A 15771-nucleotide genomic window follows, 5' to 3' on the forward strand; every position below is an offset into this window, starting at 1 on the left:
TCAGCCACAGGCTCCAGGGACAGGCAGTCCACGTGTTAGACAACGCAACAACGGTAGCCTACATCAACCGCCAGGGAGGCACCAAAAGCCACCAAGTGTCTCTGGAAATAGACCCCCTTATGGAATGGGCAGAGTTAAATCTACAAGGGTCTTTTCCCGTGATGTGGGCAGCCGAGATCAACGTCAGAGCAGGCTTTCTCAGCAGGGAGATATGGAGCCAGGGGAATGGGCGTTGTCGACCAGAGCCTTCCAGCTCCTAGTAGTTCGCTGGGGCCTCCTGTTCATTGACCTACTGGCCACATCTCACAATGCAAAGATTTCCCGATTCTTCAGTCGCAGATGAGATCGGCGCTCCCAAGAGATCGATGCCCTTGTCCAGACCTGGCCAGAGGAGGACTCCCTCCTCCATGGCCCCTGCTGGGCAAGATCATCCGCAAGATCGACCACCACAGAGGACTGGTCCTTTTGGTGGCCCCGGATTGGCCCAGATGCCTGTGGTATGCAGCCATGCCGAGGCTTCTTGTGGGGAGTCTCCTTCGCCTACCCCCGCACAGGGACCTTCTCCAACAAGGTCCAGTCCTTCACGAGGACTCAATTCTATTCTGTCTTATGGTCTCTCCCTTGAGAGGGTCGCCTGATGAAGCAGGGATATTCGGCAGCCGTAATCGTCATCTTGCTCCGCACGCGGAAGTTCTAAATGTCCCTGGCGTATGTACGGATCTGGAGAATATTTGAGGCCTGGTGTGTGGACCATGGAGTGCCCCCACGAATGACCAAGATCCCCATGATTCTGGAATTTTTACAGGACGGCCTGAACAAAGGATTGTTCCTCAACTCCTTGAAGGTCAGGTGACGGCTCTCACATTTCAGGGGAGAGGTGAACGGAATCCGCCTGTCAATGCATCCAGAGTTGGCCCACTTCCCAAAAAAGGTTAAACACCTCTGACCACCCTTAAAGTGGCTGGTCCTCCATGGAACCTCAATCTAGTATTGGACTTTTTAGCAGGGCCTTCCTTTAGGCCACTGCGCAGTCTGTTTCTTTGCCTATTAATACTGAAGATTGTATTCTTGGTGGCGATATGCTTAGCTCTTCGCATCTCTGAACTACAGGTGCTGTCATATCTGGAACCTTTCCTCCAGTTCACTTCAGGAACATTGCAGCTTTGCACCATCCCTTCCTTCCTTTCCAAAGGTAGCTCGGAGTTTCACCTGAACCAGATCATCTCCTTACCATCCCTGGATGAACGCAAGGACACTGAAGACTACCACCTACTACGCCACTTAAACGTCAGGCTTCTAGTATGGTACCTGGAAGGTTCAGAACCAGTGCACAAGACAGACTGCTTGTTTGATCTTCAAGGGGGAAGAAAACAAGGCTAAGCAGCTTCGTGAGCTACCACAGCTCGCTGGATCAAGGAAGTGATCACGGAAGCTTATGTGGAGGCAGGGAAGCCTTTACCCCTTCAGATCAAAGCTCATTCCACTAGGGCCCAGGCCATGTCCTGGGCAGAAGCTAAGCTAGTGTCTCCCGTCAACATAGTCTTCCTTGTACACCTTCTCCAGGTTCTATAACCTGGACAACGTAGTCTTCCTTGCACACCTTCTCCAGGTTCTATAACCTGGACATCCAAGCCTGAGAGGATGCAGCCTTTGTGAGAGCAGTGCTAACTGGACTGTGGGCAGCCTTCTGCCCCATTTGGGAGTAGCTTTTGTACATCCCATTGGTCCTGAATCCATCTGCCTACACACTAGGAGATTAAGAAATTACTTACCTAATAATTTCATTTTCCTTAGTGTAGACAGATGGACTCAGCATCCCGTCCACGACTGCCCAGGAGAGGCACCAAGGAATCGCCCACAAGGTGAATCTCAATTCCATGTCATTACGGGTAAGCCTGATACCCTATCCCTAGTCCAGGGCATCTATACTATTGCTGGGATTCAGCGCTTATGTGGGTTGAGTACAGTTGCGGTCTCCAGTTTTTAATCAAGTTGTATCAAAATTCTAATTAAGTTCATCAATAATATGTCCACAATGCATTTTTGAAGAGAATACTGAATGGCTGAGGTCACTGCAAGAGTATATCTAGGGTGACGTCAGCTTTGAAACTTGACTCTGTTTCCATCTGCTAGCAGGAGACCACATAACCTGAGTCCATCTGTCTACACTGAGGAAAACGAAATTATCAGGTAAGTAATTTCTCCATTTTTCAGTAAGAAAGGCTCATGCTTTGTGTTAAAGGTCAGAACTGTTTTATTGTAATTCAGAAACCACATTAAATAAATGTGGTGGAATTTCTCAGGTTAATACTGCAGCAGCAGAGGTCCTGTATGCAGCAATTGGAGACTGGGCCCAGCTGAATTGGGACAGTGTCGTGCTTGATGTCTGCTGTGGAACTGGAGCCATTGGCATTTCACTGGCAAAGGTGAGCAAATCTCATGCTAGGTCAGGAACTGCTTGTTAGGTAGTAAACGTAGTACCACTAATCTAGAAGCAGAAATCTGAAATGTTTTATTGTACAAGGAAACAGATCAGGATGATGATTACTATGTAAGTCAGGAGGTTACAAACTACTTTGGTTTTCAAGGTGTAACATTTTAGGAAAATTAACCTGGTTCTTGGACCAACTGCCTGCAGAGGTATCTCCTGAGTATTCTTTGTGGATATCCTGAAACCAGACCTGACTATGGCCTTCAGGAACTGGGGGGAAATGGAGCTTTGAGGATTTATCCTTCAGATAAGATGCATTCACGTCCGTCATGACTAGGAGTTTTATCTCTTTTAAAGCTGAGATGTAGTCATGCTTTCTCTGGCAATGTGCAAATGCTGATTATGATTAGATGTTTTTGTGCTCTTCTGCAGAAAGTGAAGAAAGTGATTGGAATTGAGCTCTGTCAGGAAGCTGTGGAGGATGCCAAAGCGAATGCCCGGATTAACGGTTGGTGCAAGCAGAGCCTGTATTGCCGTAGGAGCTTCCTAGCAGCAGGGGGAGGATGCATGCTTTAGGGTTCAGAGTTGCTTTGCTGACATGAGCTGGTCTCAAGAGTTATCTGCTGGAATTCTTTGGCTGATTCAAAATGGATTCCAAAGTATCTTGACATAGAAAAAAATGCAGATTATACAGAAAATGCAGAATAAAATGTCCAGAAGCTACAATGGTAGATAAAAATGGGATGGACTGTTCCTGCACAATTTAGCTGTGGAAAAGACTATTTTTATTTTTTTTTTCCTGTTAATTCTTTGGCAGATCTGAATAACATTGAGTTTCGCTGTGGAAAGGCTGAAGACCTTTTACCCACGCTGGTAAACTTGTATTCCTTACAGAACCTGGTTGCTATATTGGATCCTCCCCGCGCAGGCCTGCGTAAGTACTGAATTTTCTGTTTCTCTGCTGGCATACAGTGGAGCAGAGCATGCTTTTGGGAGTCAGGCTGGCTTTTAGGTTTTAGACCTAACTCGGCCAATCAGTCTGCATGTGACTTCCCAGCAAGTTTCCTCATCTCCCTTAGTTTATTTTTCACTAGGTATAAGAATTTGGATATTGAATATAATCTTTTGTATCTCTCCAGTTTTATCTTTATATTGTGAAAATTGATGGTGCTAAAGAAATGTACTTCCCTGTACATACCCAGATCAGTCCAGACTCCTAGGTTTAGGCATCTCTGCCAGCAGATGGAGAGAGAGAAACTTTTACTGACATTGCTACATAATCCCTGGTGCCACCTGCAGTTCCTCAGTATTTATCTGTCTCCAGCAGATGGTGGTTGGGGTAAAACCTGCAGTTCTGTAGTCTGGAGAGTACTTTGATTTTTGATAGCCTTCCTCCCAGAGTTTTTTGGGTCCTGGTGGATCCTTCACTTGTTCGGTTGAGACGGATGAGGTGGAGGTCGGGGACTTTTTTTGTATGCTTGCTCTGTTATTCCGTGGGGTGTAAATCTGGTGGTCCATTTCCTTCCCCTTCACAAGGTGCTCAGGCGTCTGTAGGCTCAGGGCAGCTGGTTCTTTTTCTGCAGCTTGCCTCTCCTTTTCTAAATTTGGCTGATCTGTTGCTGGACAGCTCTGTTTTCCATCCAGAGAGAATGTTTGCTAGTCTTGATTAAAATTTATTTGGGAAAAAAAAAAAAGAGAAAGGACTCAAGTGAGGTAAGACACAGGAGGCTTGAGGTTTCTGAGAGACGGCTCTCTCATTGTCGGAGGTTAGAGGTAAAGGGAGAAGGGTTTCCTTTGCCTCTCTTGCTTATTGCTGCATTCTGGTCTCGGCAGGGGGACCTTTTCCTGCCGTTTAGATTATAGTGCGCAGCTTGGTATGCCGCTCGTCTAAGCTGTCTTGGGCTCTGTGCAGCTTGCCGATCGGAGGGAGAGGGACCGTTGCTGGCCCTGGCAGCTGCGAAACGAAAGAAGCAGCGTGGAGACTCTCCAGCGGCGGCTGTTCCTGTGCGCCGGAGGTAGATGCGAGTTGGGTCCTTTGCCTCCGTCGGTGCATTATGGACTCGGGAGTGTCCTTGCAGACAGTACCCTCATTTTTATCAAAGGTAGTATCGGCGTTTCATGTGAATCAGATGGTAGAGCTTCCGGCATTCCTGGAGTTGGACTCTTCCGTGCCTCATGTGTGGGGGCTTAAGCTTTTCAATGTCTGCAGGGCTTTGTTGAGCTATCTCAAGGTAACAAATGAGTTTAGGAAATCTGACCATATTTTTGGGTTTTTTTTGGGAGCGGTTCAAAGAGAGGTACCCAAGCTTCCAAGGCTACCATTGCGAGGTGGCTCAAGGAGGCCATTTGGTCGACATACGTTCTCAAGGGGCATCAGGTGCCTGAAAGTTTGAGGGTGCACTCTACGCATTCTCAGGCAGCCTCATGGACAGAGGCTCAGTTGGTTTTGTCACAGGAAATTTGTAGAGCGGTTAGCCTCACCTCGGTGGTTGGAAAAGTGATGGAGACGCTGCTGAAAGAGAGAATAGTGAACTATCTACAGTCGGGAGAATTGCTGGACCAGAGGCAGCATGGATTCACCAGGGGAAGATCCTGTCAGACAAATCTGACTCTTTCGACTGGGTGACTAGGGAGTTGGATCAAAGAAGTGCGCTCGTCGTCATCTACTTGGATTTCAGCAAGGCTTTTGATACGGTCCCGCACAGGAGGCTGGTGAATAAAATGAGAAGCTTAGGAGTGAGTGCCGAGGTGGTGGCCTGAATTGCAAACTGGTTGACGGACAGAAGACAATGTGTGATGATAAATGGAACTTACTCTGAAGAGAGAGCGGTGTTAAGTGGAGTGCCGCAAGGATCGGTGTTAGATATTGAACAGGACCGGTCCTATGTGAGCGACATAGCGGACGGGATAGAAGGTAAGGTATGTCTGTTTGCGGATGACACTAAGATCTGCAACAGAGTGGACACGCCGGAAGGAGTGGAGAGAATGAGACTGTTCATATGTTCTTATTTAAAGAAGCTGGAAGAGTGGTCGAAGATATGGCAGCTGAGATTCAATGCCAAGAAGTGCAGAGTCATGCATATGGGTTGTGGAAATCTGGAAGAACTGTATTCGATGGGGGGTGAAGGGCTGATGTGCACGGAGCAAGAGAGAGACCTTGGGGTGATAGTGTCTAACGTTCTAAAGTTGGCGAAACAATGTGACAAGGTGATAGCTAAAGCCAGAAGAATGCTGGGCTGCATAGAGAGGAATATCAAGTAAGAAAAGGGAAGTGATGATCCCCTTATACAGTTCCTTGGTGAGGCCTCACCTGGAGTACTGCGCTCAGTTCTGGAGATTCTATCTCCAAAGAGACAGACAGGATGGAGGCGGTCCAGAGAAGGGCGACCAAAAAGGTGGATGGTCTTCATCGACTGACTTAGGAGGAGAGATTGAAGAATCTAAATATGTACATCCTGGAGGAAAGGAGGAGCAGGGGTGGTATGATACAGACTTTCAGATACTTAAAAGGTTTTAATGATCCAAAGATAACGACAAATCTTTTCCGTTGTAAAAAAAATCAGCAGAACCAGGGGTCACGATTTAAAACTCCAGGGAGGAAGATTCAGAACCAATATCAGGAAGTATTTCTTCACAGAGAGGGTGGTGGATGCCTGGAATGACCTTCTGGAGGAAGTGGTGAAGACCAAAACTATAAAGGACTTCAAAGGGGTGTGGGATAAACACTGTAGATCCATAAAGTCTAGAGGATGTGAATGAAGAGTGGGTGGCTCATGGGAACGACGGCTACTACCTGGTGATAATACCCTTATTCAATAAACATACACATAGTTAATGCGACTCCAACATTGCTCTAAGCTTCAGCGGCAATGAGGAAATGTGGAAAAAAGGATTTGCATTCACTAAAAAGTGGGGAGTAGCTTGCTTGTTACGGCGGTTACTACCCCAAACCAAATAAGCCTGATACTTCACTTTCAATGCATAGCTCTCTGCTTCAACGGCATGGGGGAATGAAGAAAGGTGGATCTATATTCAGGCAACAACCAACAAGGACTGAATTACATAGTCTGGATAAACAGATAAGCATGGGTGTAGCTTGCTTATTTCGGTGGTTAACACCCCTAACTAATTAAGCTATTTCACTTAGATTCAGTTCCTGCACTGCTCTCTTCATTAATGGCGGGGGTGGAAGGGAAATAGAATAAAAAAGGTTACTAAGAGCCAAGAGAAACAGATAAGTATGTGAGAGAAAAAAAAAAGTGCGAAAGCTTGCTGGGCAGACTGGATGGGCCGTTTGGTCGTCTTCTACTGTCGTTTCTATGTTGCATGCATTTGCAAGGCACTATTATCTGGATGTGGGGGATCAGGAGTCTTGGTCGTTTGGCGAGCGGGACTCTCTAGGTCCCAACCTAAATAAGGAGCTTTGGGTACATCCCAGGAGTCTGGACTGATCTGGGTACGTACAGGGAAAGGAAAATTGGTTCTTACCTGCTAATTGTTGTTACTGTAGTACCATGGATCAGTCCAGAACCCATCCGATCTGTGGAGTTGGAGAGTCGTCTGCTCAGCTGAGGCTTATTGGTAGGGAATACAGTTTTTTCATTGTATGGAATACAGACTTGTTGAAAGTTTGTTTTTGTTGTGTGTTTTTTTTTTTTTTTTTTGGTAAATTTGTTGCATTGAAGGTGTGTTTACAGGTTTTTTTGTTTTGTTTTTTTTTTGTGCTTGGGTACAGGTCAGTGCTGAGGAACTGCAGGTGGCACCAGGGATTATGTAGTAGTGTCAGTAAAACTTTCTGTGTCTCCATCTGCTGGCAGGAATGCATAAACCCAGGAGTGTGGACTGATCCGTGGACTACAGGAATGAAAATTAGCAGGTAAGAACCAATATTTATCACAGGTATGAGTGGCTTGGCAGCTGATTATAAGAATGCCCTCAACTCTAGAAATTTACTAGGCATGGCTCTCAAGGTCACATGAAAAACACTTACAGTAAGTGGTCATTGTTATATCGCTGACCATTTTATTATCCTGTTTTAAGCGGTGCACTTGGGCATCATCAAGTTGGATGAGTGTTACAGTTCCCATAAATTGGTCTGCTCAATCGTAGTGCATTGTTGTAATGCTGCCTTCCTCTTTCTCCAGGCAAGCCAGTCCACACCAGTGGGTTGTGCATTCTAACCAGCAGGTGGAGACTGAACGATTTGCTGTCGTCCCTCTCGTATAGCTCACCACAGACATCAGCCAGACAGTATTTCTTAGTTTCCAGCAGGTGGTGGTCATGCATCCTTACTTGTGGACTTCAGCCTGCCAGGCTGTCCTGACCTCCTGTGGTGATAGCATTTGCTCCCTCCCTCAGTTGAGTGTCTGATTTATCAGGTCAGGAGTGAGGTGAAGGCTGGTGCCCTATCCCGCCTCCTGACAGAGGGAGAGTTCCTGTAGGGAGTGATAGGGTAAGGGAGCCTTGGGCTCAGACCTGTTGAATTCTCTCTCTAACTCTCCTGTCTGTTTTGTCCTCCATAGGCGGCCACTTGTCTCAATTTATTGGAGGTGGGCCCACATCACTTCCAACCAGTGGGTCTTGGAAGTGGTGCGTGACAGGTACACCTTAGGACTTATCCATCCTCAGATACTTTTATGGTTTTCCCTTGCCATTCCACAGAAAAATGAGCAGCGGTTCTGGCCACGATGCAGAGGCTGCTCACTTTGAAGACCATGGTGGCAGTTCCAAAGAATCAAGAAGGCACAGGCCATTATTCTATTTACTTTGTGGTTTCCAAGAAGAAGGGCTCCTTTCGACCTAATCTATATCTAAAGAGTCACTCGAGCCCTTTGGATTACCTGTTTTCGAATGGAAACCTTAAGGTCACTCATCATGGCTGTGCAGAGAGGAGAGTGAATTACTTCTCTGGAACTCCTGGAAGCGTGCCTACACATTCCAATTTGCAAACAGCATCAGCGTTACTTGCGCTTTGCGGTTTTATGAGGTTGCCATTACCAGTTTCAGGCATTGCCTTTCAGCTTGGTCACAAGTGCCCAGGATCTTTTCAAAGGTGATGGTAGTGGTGGTTGCTGTAGCTCTTCGCAAGGAGGGAGTTCTGGTTCATCTGTATTTGGACGACTGGCTAATCTGAGCCAAGTCTGATGTGGAGAATCAGGCGATATTGAACAGGTTAGTTCAGTTGCTGCAGCACCTGGGATGGATAGTGAATTTAGCCAAGAGCAACCTGGAGCCTTCTCAGGTTCTGGAGTATCTAGGTGTCCGGTTTGATATGGCTCAGGGCAAGGTGTGTTTTCAAGGGTCCTGTATTCAAAAGATCTGGAGACAAATCCGAGCCCTGATATCGACAGTCTCTCCATCGGTATGGTTGTACCTACAGATGCTGGGATCAATGGCTGTGATGATAAAGGTTGTTCCTTGGACACACGCACATATACATCCTTTGCAGAGGTCCCTTCTGGCTCGCTGTCTCAGGAGTACAATGTGCAGTTGACCTTGCCGCTTGAAATGAGATGACAGTTGCTCTGGTGGTTACACTGGGACCATCTGGAGAAAGGAATGGAGTTGGAGACTCCCGATTGGTGGTCACCATAGATGTGAGTCTACAGGGTGCGGGAGCTCACTGTGTCAGGAGCTAGAAGCACAGAGAGAGTGGGCTTCTAAAGAGGCATCTTGGTCCATCAACTGGCTGGAAACCTGAGCAATTTGGCTAGCCTTACTGCAGTTCGAGACCCGGCTGATAGGAAAGATGGTAAAAGTAATGTCTGTCAACACAACAGCAGTGGCCTACATCAAGGGAGGACTCGAGTCGGCAAGTCTCTCAGGAAATGGATCTTCTTCTTCTGTAGGTGAAACAGCAATTACTGGCATTGTTGGCTTCTCATACAGCAGGGGTTGACAATGTGTGTGCGGATTATCTCAGTCGTCACGAGTTGGATCCAGGAGAATGGGAATTGGTTCCCGAAGTGTTTTGACTCATCTTGGAGCGATGGGGTTGGCCCTTTCTGGATCTGATGGCACATCACAAGAACGTGAAAGTGGATTGCTTTTACAGTCTGACATGGGATGTCAGACTGTGGATGTGTTGGTTCAGTCTTGGCCATGGTGCAGATTGCTCTGAGTTTCCGCTGTGGCTCCATGATCAGTTGGTTAATACAAAAAGTAGCATGGCATCCAGGCTTGGTGCTCCTGGTGGCCCTAGATTGGCTGCGGTATGCGTATCTCTGTCATCTATTGATGGAAGATCCGTGGCAGCTCCCTCTGCTCGGGGGGAGGGGGGCTTCTGTGGCAAGATCCTGTATTTCATGACAATCTGGATTGGTTTTGTCTTACAGTTTGGTCCTTGAGAGGGCTTGGTTGTTGAACTGGTGGTATTCTGGTCCAGTGGTGGTCTTGCATGTGAGAGAGTTTTCCACCTCTTTGGCCTATATCCAGGTCTTATGGGTCTTTGAACATTGGTGTCTTCATGCTTTGGCATTTATTCTTTTGATTGCCGTTTTTGTAGAAGGGTCTGAGTAAAGGTTTGGCCTTGAACATGCTCAAGCTGCTGGTGGCTGCTACAGCATTCAGGGGAGGCCCCTTTCTTCACATCCAGACATATCTAGCACTTTCGGCCCCCCCCCCCTTTGTGTTTCCCAGTGCCTTTGTGGAATCTAAATCTGGTTCTCTCTCTTTTGGCCAGTCCGTCCTTTCATCCTATGTGGTGTTTCCTTGCGTTTTGACCATGAAGACGGTGTTTCTGGTCGCTATTTGTTTGGTGAGGCAGATTTTGGAATCTCAAGCCTTGTCATGTAGAGAACCCTTTTTGGTGATCACGCCAGATAGGACAATACCTGCCTTGCTTCTGAAGGTGGTTTCAGATTTCCATATGAATCAGTCAGTTTTTCTACCTTGAATAGGAATTTAGATGGAAAGGAATTCAGGAAATTACAGCTTTTGGATGTGCAGCAGCATTTATTGCATTATCTGGAGGTTACCAAGTCTTTCATAAGACAGATAGGCTCTTTCTCCTTTACCGAGGAATAAAGAAGGGTGAGGTGGGCTCTCATGCCACAGGGGCTCAGTGAATTATGGAGGTGGTGACAGTGGCATATGTGGATGCTGGGAAACCTCTTACAAAGCAGGTAAGAGCTCATTCGACCCGGGTGCAGGTGGTTTCCCGGGTGGAATTGCCTTTGCTTTCTCTGTAGGGCGACAGTGACGTGGTCTTCCTTGCATGCGTTTGCCAGATACTATTGATTAGGTCTGGCTGCAAGAGAGTATTCATCTTTTGCTAGGGCAGTGCTATTTGGACCTCAGGCAGCCTCCCACCCTTCTGGGGAGTAGCTTTGGTACATCCACTGGTGTGGACTGGCTTGCCTGGATGAAGAGGAATGTGAAATTACTCTTACCTGATAATTTCCTTTCTTCGAAGTAGGCAAGCCAGTCCACCATCCTGCCCTGGGCTGCCTTGAGGTGGTCCACATTCTTCTATTATGTGAGATCCTTATTAAGGAATGTATTTTATGGCAGGGATCTTGGATGCACATAGAAACATAGAAACATAGAAACATAGAAATGACGGCAGAAGAAGACCAAACGGCCCATCCAGTCTGCCCAGCAAGCTTCACACATTTTTTCTCTCATACTTATCTGTTTCTTTTAGCTCTTGGTTCTATTTCCCTTCCTCCCCCACCATTAATATAGAGAGCAGTGATGGAGCTGCATCCAAGTGAAATATCAAGCTTGATTAGTTAGGGGGTAGTAGGGGTAGTAACCGCCGCAATAAGCAAGCTACACCCATGCTTATTTGTTTTAACCCAGACTATGTTATACAGCCCTTATTGGTTGTTTTTCTTCTCCCCTGCCGTTGAAGCAGAGAGCTATGCTGGATATGCATCTAAAGTGAAGTATCAGGCACATTTGGTTTGGGGTAGTAACCGCCGTAACAAGCCAGCTACTCCCCGCTTTGTGAGTGTGAATCCTTTTTTCTTCTCCCCTGCCGTTGAAGCTATGCTGGGTATGCGTGAAGTATCAGTTTTTCTTTTCCCCTGCCGTTGGAGCAGAGAGCTATGCTGGATGTGCATCAAAAGTGAAGTATCAGGCACATTTGGTTTGGGGGTAGTAACCGCCGTAACAAGCCAGCTACTCCCAGCTTTGTGAGTGCAAATCCTTTTTTCCACATTTCCTCTTGCTGTTGAAGCTTAGAGTGATGTTGGAGTCACAGTAACCATGTGTATGTTTATTGAATAAGGGTATTGTGTCCAGGCAGTAGCCATCATTCTGGCGAGTCACCCACTCTTCATTGGCGGCCACCATGTACAGCACATGGAATGGTGCTGTACATGGTGAGTTTTGCCCTGTGATATTCGTTTTATAGTTTATGCGACTACTTTTGGCAGAGGTGAGTCCAGTGTTTTCATTATGTTTTTATATATATATATATATATATATATATATATATATATATATGTGTATATGTGTATATATATGTATATGTGTTTATATATAGATAGAGATATAGATAGAAGAAATTGAATTATTATATAATGGAAGAATGTTCTGTTTTGAATAGTGATTATTGGAGGACGCAATAAAATTTAGGTGGTTTAGTGTCTACAGTTGGCTTTTGAAGAAAAAATACTAGCTGGCTGTCTCTGGTGAGCTATATGAGAGAGACATCAGTGAGTCATTGTTCTCTGCCTCCACCTGCTCGTTGGAGTGCACAACCCACTGGTGTGGACTGGCTTGCCCTACTTCCAGGAAAGGAAATGATCAGGTAGGAAGTGATTTCACCATTTACACTTGGGGACTTGGGCGATCTGTGTCATGAAGACTGGCAAGGAGATCTTAAAATTATTTTCCATCGGACATTTTGTAATAGTTTTGGAGGGAGGGGGCTTGCTCTTCTTGGGTCCTCTTGTAAATGAGATTGTTATTGTCCAGGGAAAACAGTTGGAGATGAGATAGTAAAATAGCCACATCCTTCTCATTTGTTTGAATGTAGATTCCAAAGTGATCCTGGCCATCAGACGGGCAGAGCATCTGAAGAAGGTCCTTTACGTGTCCTGCAATCCCCGAGCTGCCATGCATAACTTTGTAGAGTAAGTGCTGGCTTGAAGCCATTAAAGCCTTGCTGGGTAAAAAAAATGCCCAAGTGCTGTGTTCCAGATCTGGGAGCCCCTGGGCTTGCAACACAAACTAACCATTTTTATTCTGAGCTATGCTCTGCAGATCTGAGGATGACAATTGGCTCACCCAGTTTCTTTTCCCTTTTTGGAATAAACTAGTGGATTCTGTTTAGTAGACAGTGAAAATGCTTGGACCAAGTGGTCCTTATCCGCTATCATTGTCTCTGTTTTGATTTGCAAAAGCATATTCTCTCAAGCTGTGTTTTGGGTAAAATGCTTTAGAAAATACATTTTTGCCTTGAGTATCATTGATGTTTGCATAAAATGTCAGTTCATAAATCAAAAAGGGTGGTGGGACTGTACCATATGACACCTATGGATCTATAACTGTTGATTCTGCCCTAAATATTGACATGATTGCCATTAGAAAGTACACCAGGTGCTCACCAAGAACTATGGGAATGACCTGACCAATGTACTTTTTCTTTCCCTCTGTTGTAGTCTTTGCCGGGCCCCTTCGAATCGAGTGAAAGGAAAACCATTTCGACTTACAAGAGCAATGGCTGTGGACTTGTTTCCACAGACCATGCACTGTGAACTGCTCGTACTGTTTGAGAGGGGGCAATGTTCTAATGGCAGCTCTGCTGAAACACCAGCCAGGGTAGTAAAAAGCGAACAGGACTGCAGTGTTAACTGCTAAAAAAAAAAAAAAAAAAAAAAAAAAGCAAAACAAAATACCCCAAACTTGAATGGATCAGTACCTCGGGTGTGCATTGAACACGTCTGAAGATCTTTCCTTTTGGAGGTTGGACAGCGCTTTTGTTCTAATTTTCTCCTTTAAAAAATCCTGACTTGAATAATGCATATTCTATGATGTTCTCCCCCCTCCCCTTTGCATATATAAACTGTGTAAGTAACAGATTTGTAATGTTTATTAGCATGTGCTACTATGTATAGGTTTTTCAAAGCTTCAAAAAGCCAATGGTGGGTAACTTAGTTTTGTAATAGGTGCCCATTACAAAGACAGCTCTCTAGGTATAGCTCTGCCCAGCTGCAGCCTACCAGTTTCAAGGTAGTTTTATTAGTTTTGTTTTACAGTGAGATGATTTATGAGCTGCACTATTTGTGTTTAGATACAAGACTGGAGCAAAAGCTTTTCGTTAAGACTGATTCGTGTAGGGCAGAGGCGGATAGTGATAAATTTTCTGTACCTGCTCCAAGGCTTGTACATGTCTTTCTCATTTAAAGGGGTGATTTGTTTTTAAACTGATCCTGATCCTAAGAAGAACTCAGAAGGTCAAGTGTTTTAGAAACCAGAAATCTTTCCCTCTGCTTTCTAACTTTATGGAAGGTTGGAAAGAATGTTATGGGAAAAAGGATCACTGGTGCTGTGGCTTTTAGGTACAACTCCTCTCTCAAAAAATAAAAATTCACCAGATTTAGCATGCATGAAGAAAATGTGAATATCTTAGATAAATACAGAACCATGAGCTCAGTCTGTTCAGAGAACTGAACCTCCCAAAAATCCCCTTGGCTTTCAGTAGGTAACTGCAGTATGAGAAACCTACCCTGTGCCCTACCACAGCACACAGAAAAATTACTGAAGCCAGTGGCAAAGGATGGTATGAAAATGCACTGGTGAAGTGTGCACACCCTTTCTCCCCTAACTACTATACTTCCCTCCTCCAGTGACAAGGAACATAAAATGAATGAAGCCGCTTCTCACTTTACCCCTTCCACACCCATGCCCCAGAACTCCGCTTATACCCAAGCTATGACCTCATAACCATAACTGCTATTTACATAGCAATACTCCCACCAGTATCACAACCCCCATCCATCCTGTCACCTATGCTCCCTCCCCCACACCGTTCTATAAATCTTTATTGGAAAGCACTGACAAAGCCAGACCTTTGGATGCTTTCCATAGTTGTGAGTTGGCTTCTAGGTAGGAAAAATATTTCAGTACTATAGCCCATAAGTAGCCAGAATGTGCTATTCAATCACCCCATATTTTAAACAGTGGTAGCTTAGTAGTACTTTGCTTTGATCATCAGAAGGAATTATTTTATTTTAAGCTTTTCAATGTGATTATAGTATATTTTGATTTATACAGGGGAAATAGAAGTTGTGCCTTATTGCATGCTGTAAACAGCAGGAATAAAACACACTGTACTTCACAGATTGTAAATGAATTTGATTATATACAGGTTCAGTACTGTGGATGGTATTCTGCACCTAACCATTCTTATTGGCCTAGAAGCAATAGAAGGATGGATTTTGGAAGCACAGGCATCCTAGATTTAATTTGATCTAAAGCCAGGGACCAGTGGAAGCCTTGTATTTGCTGCAGGAGTAAGCACTGTGAGAGATGCTGCAACACCTAAAATTAGATTTAGGACGGGCTGCTGAATTACCTTCCTGAATTACTGAACTGCCGTAGACCAGGCTATTTGTAAAGAAAAGCATGCTACGTTGGTGCAGTTGGCGAAGGCAAGGAATTACAGGAGAGATTTTCACATTTTAGGAGGGGATGGTGACATCCCTGAAAACCCATACACTTTTGATTCATTTTTTTTCTCTGTCGTATACATGCTCCAATATGATTGATATCAACTGTGTGCAATTATGATAATTAAAAAAAAAATCTGCATTGTAGCTAGGTTTTAAAGTTAAAAAAAAAAAAAAAAAGTTCCAAAAGGTAATACAGTTTAAAAAAACGACAGTTGGTTTGCCCTCTTACTTGCAGGGCACATCTGCTTACGATGGTTTGTAATCTGAGTCCAATATAAGAAGACTAAACTTCACTACACATTTTATTTACTTATGTGCTTTAAAAAAAAAAAAAAAGTTATCCATTATGGTATATTAATGCATTGTAAGTGAAAGGCACATTAACCTAAAACTGCACAAAAATGCTTTGTCTGCATAAAATGTGCTGTGTGCACAAATCATATTTTACATGTGTAAATCCCTACTACAGGCTCCCTGCATCATAGACTAACCCTAAGTCTGCTTGGCCAAATGCACTCCCTGTACACTAAGGAGTTTTGTGCATAGAATATGTATACTGTTTATGCCCTTGCATGGAAATCCCATGCTAATGAAGTTATTAGCTATTACCTGAGAGGGACGCTGGTTTAACTCGTATTTCCTTAGCACTGCAACTTCTACTCCAAATCAGAGCTTGCATCAAGTTTCCAGCACTAGTGTTAGTCTATGGGCAGAAGC

The 15771-nt window shown here is 44.9% G+C and overlaps 1 protein-coding gene across 1 annotated transcript in view; it reads left to right on the top strand.

Annotated features, from left to right (window-relative positions):
- The window catches only part of TRMT2A (tRNA methyltransferase 2 homolog A), a 52880-nt gene extending 38160 nt beyond the window's left edge, over positions 1-14720 (top strand). Inside the window, 5 exon segments of the mRNA XM_029620051.1 lie at positions 2304-2426; positions 2864-2939; positions 3249-3365; positions 12417-12513; positions 13042-14720. Coding sequence (XP_029475911.1) covers positions 2304-2426; positions 2864-2939; positions 3249-3365; positions 12417-12513; positions 13042-13240 — 612 coding nt within the window. The 3' untranslated portion in view covers positions 13241-14720.
- Positions 14721-15771: the final 1051 nt, after the last annotated feature.

This window comes from Rhinatrema bivittatum, chromosome 11 (assembly GCF_901001135.1).
Source record: "Rhinatrema bivittatum chromosome 11, aRhiBiv1.1, whole genome shotgun sequence".
NCBI classification, from domain to species: Eukaryota; Metazoa; Chordata; class Amphibia; order Gymnophiona; family Rhinatrematidae; genus Rhinatrema; species Rhinatrema bivittatum.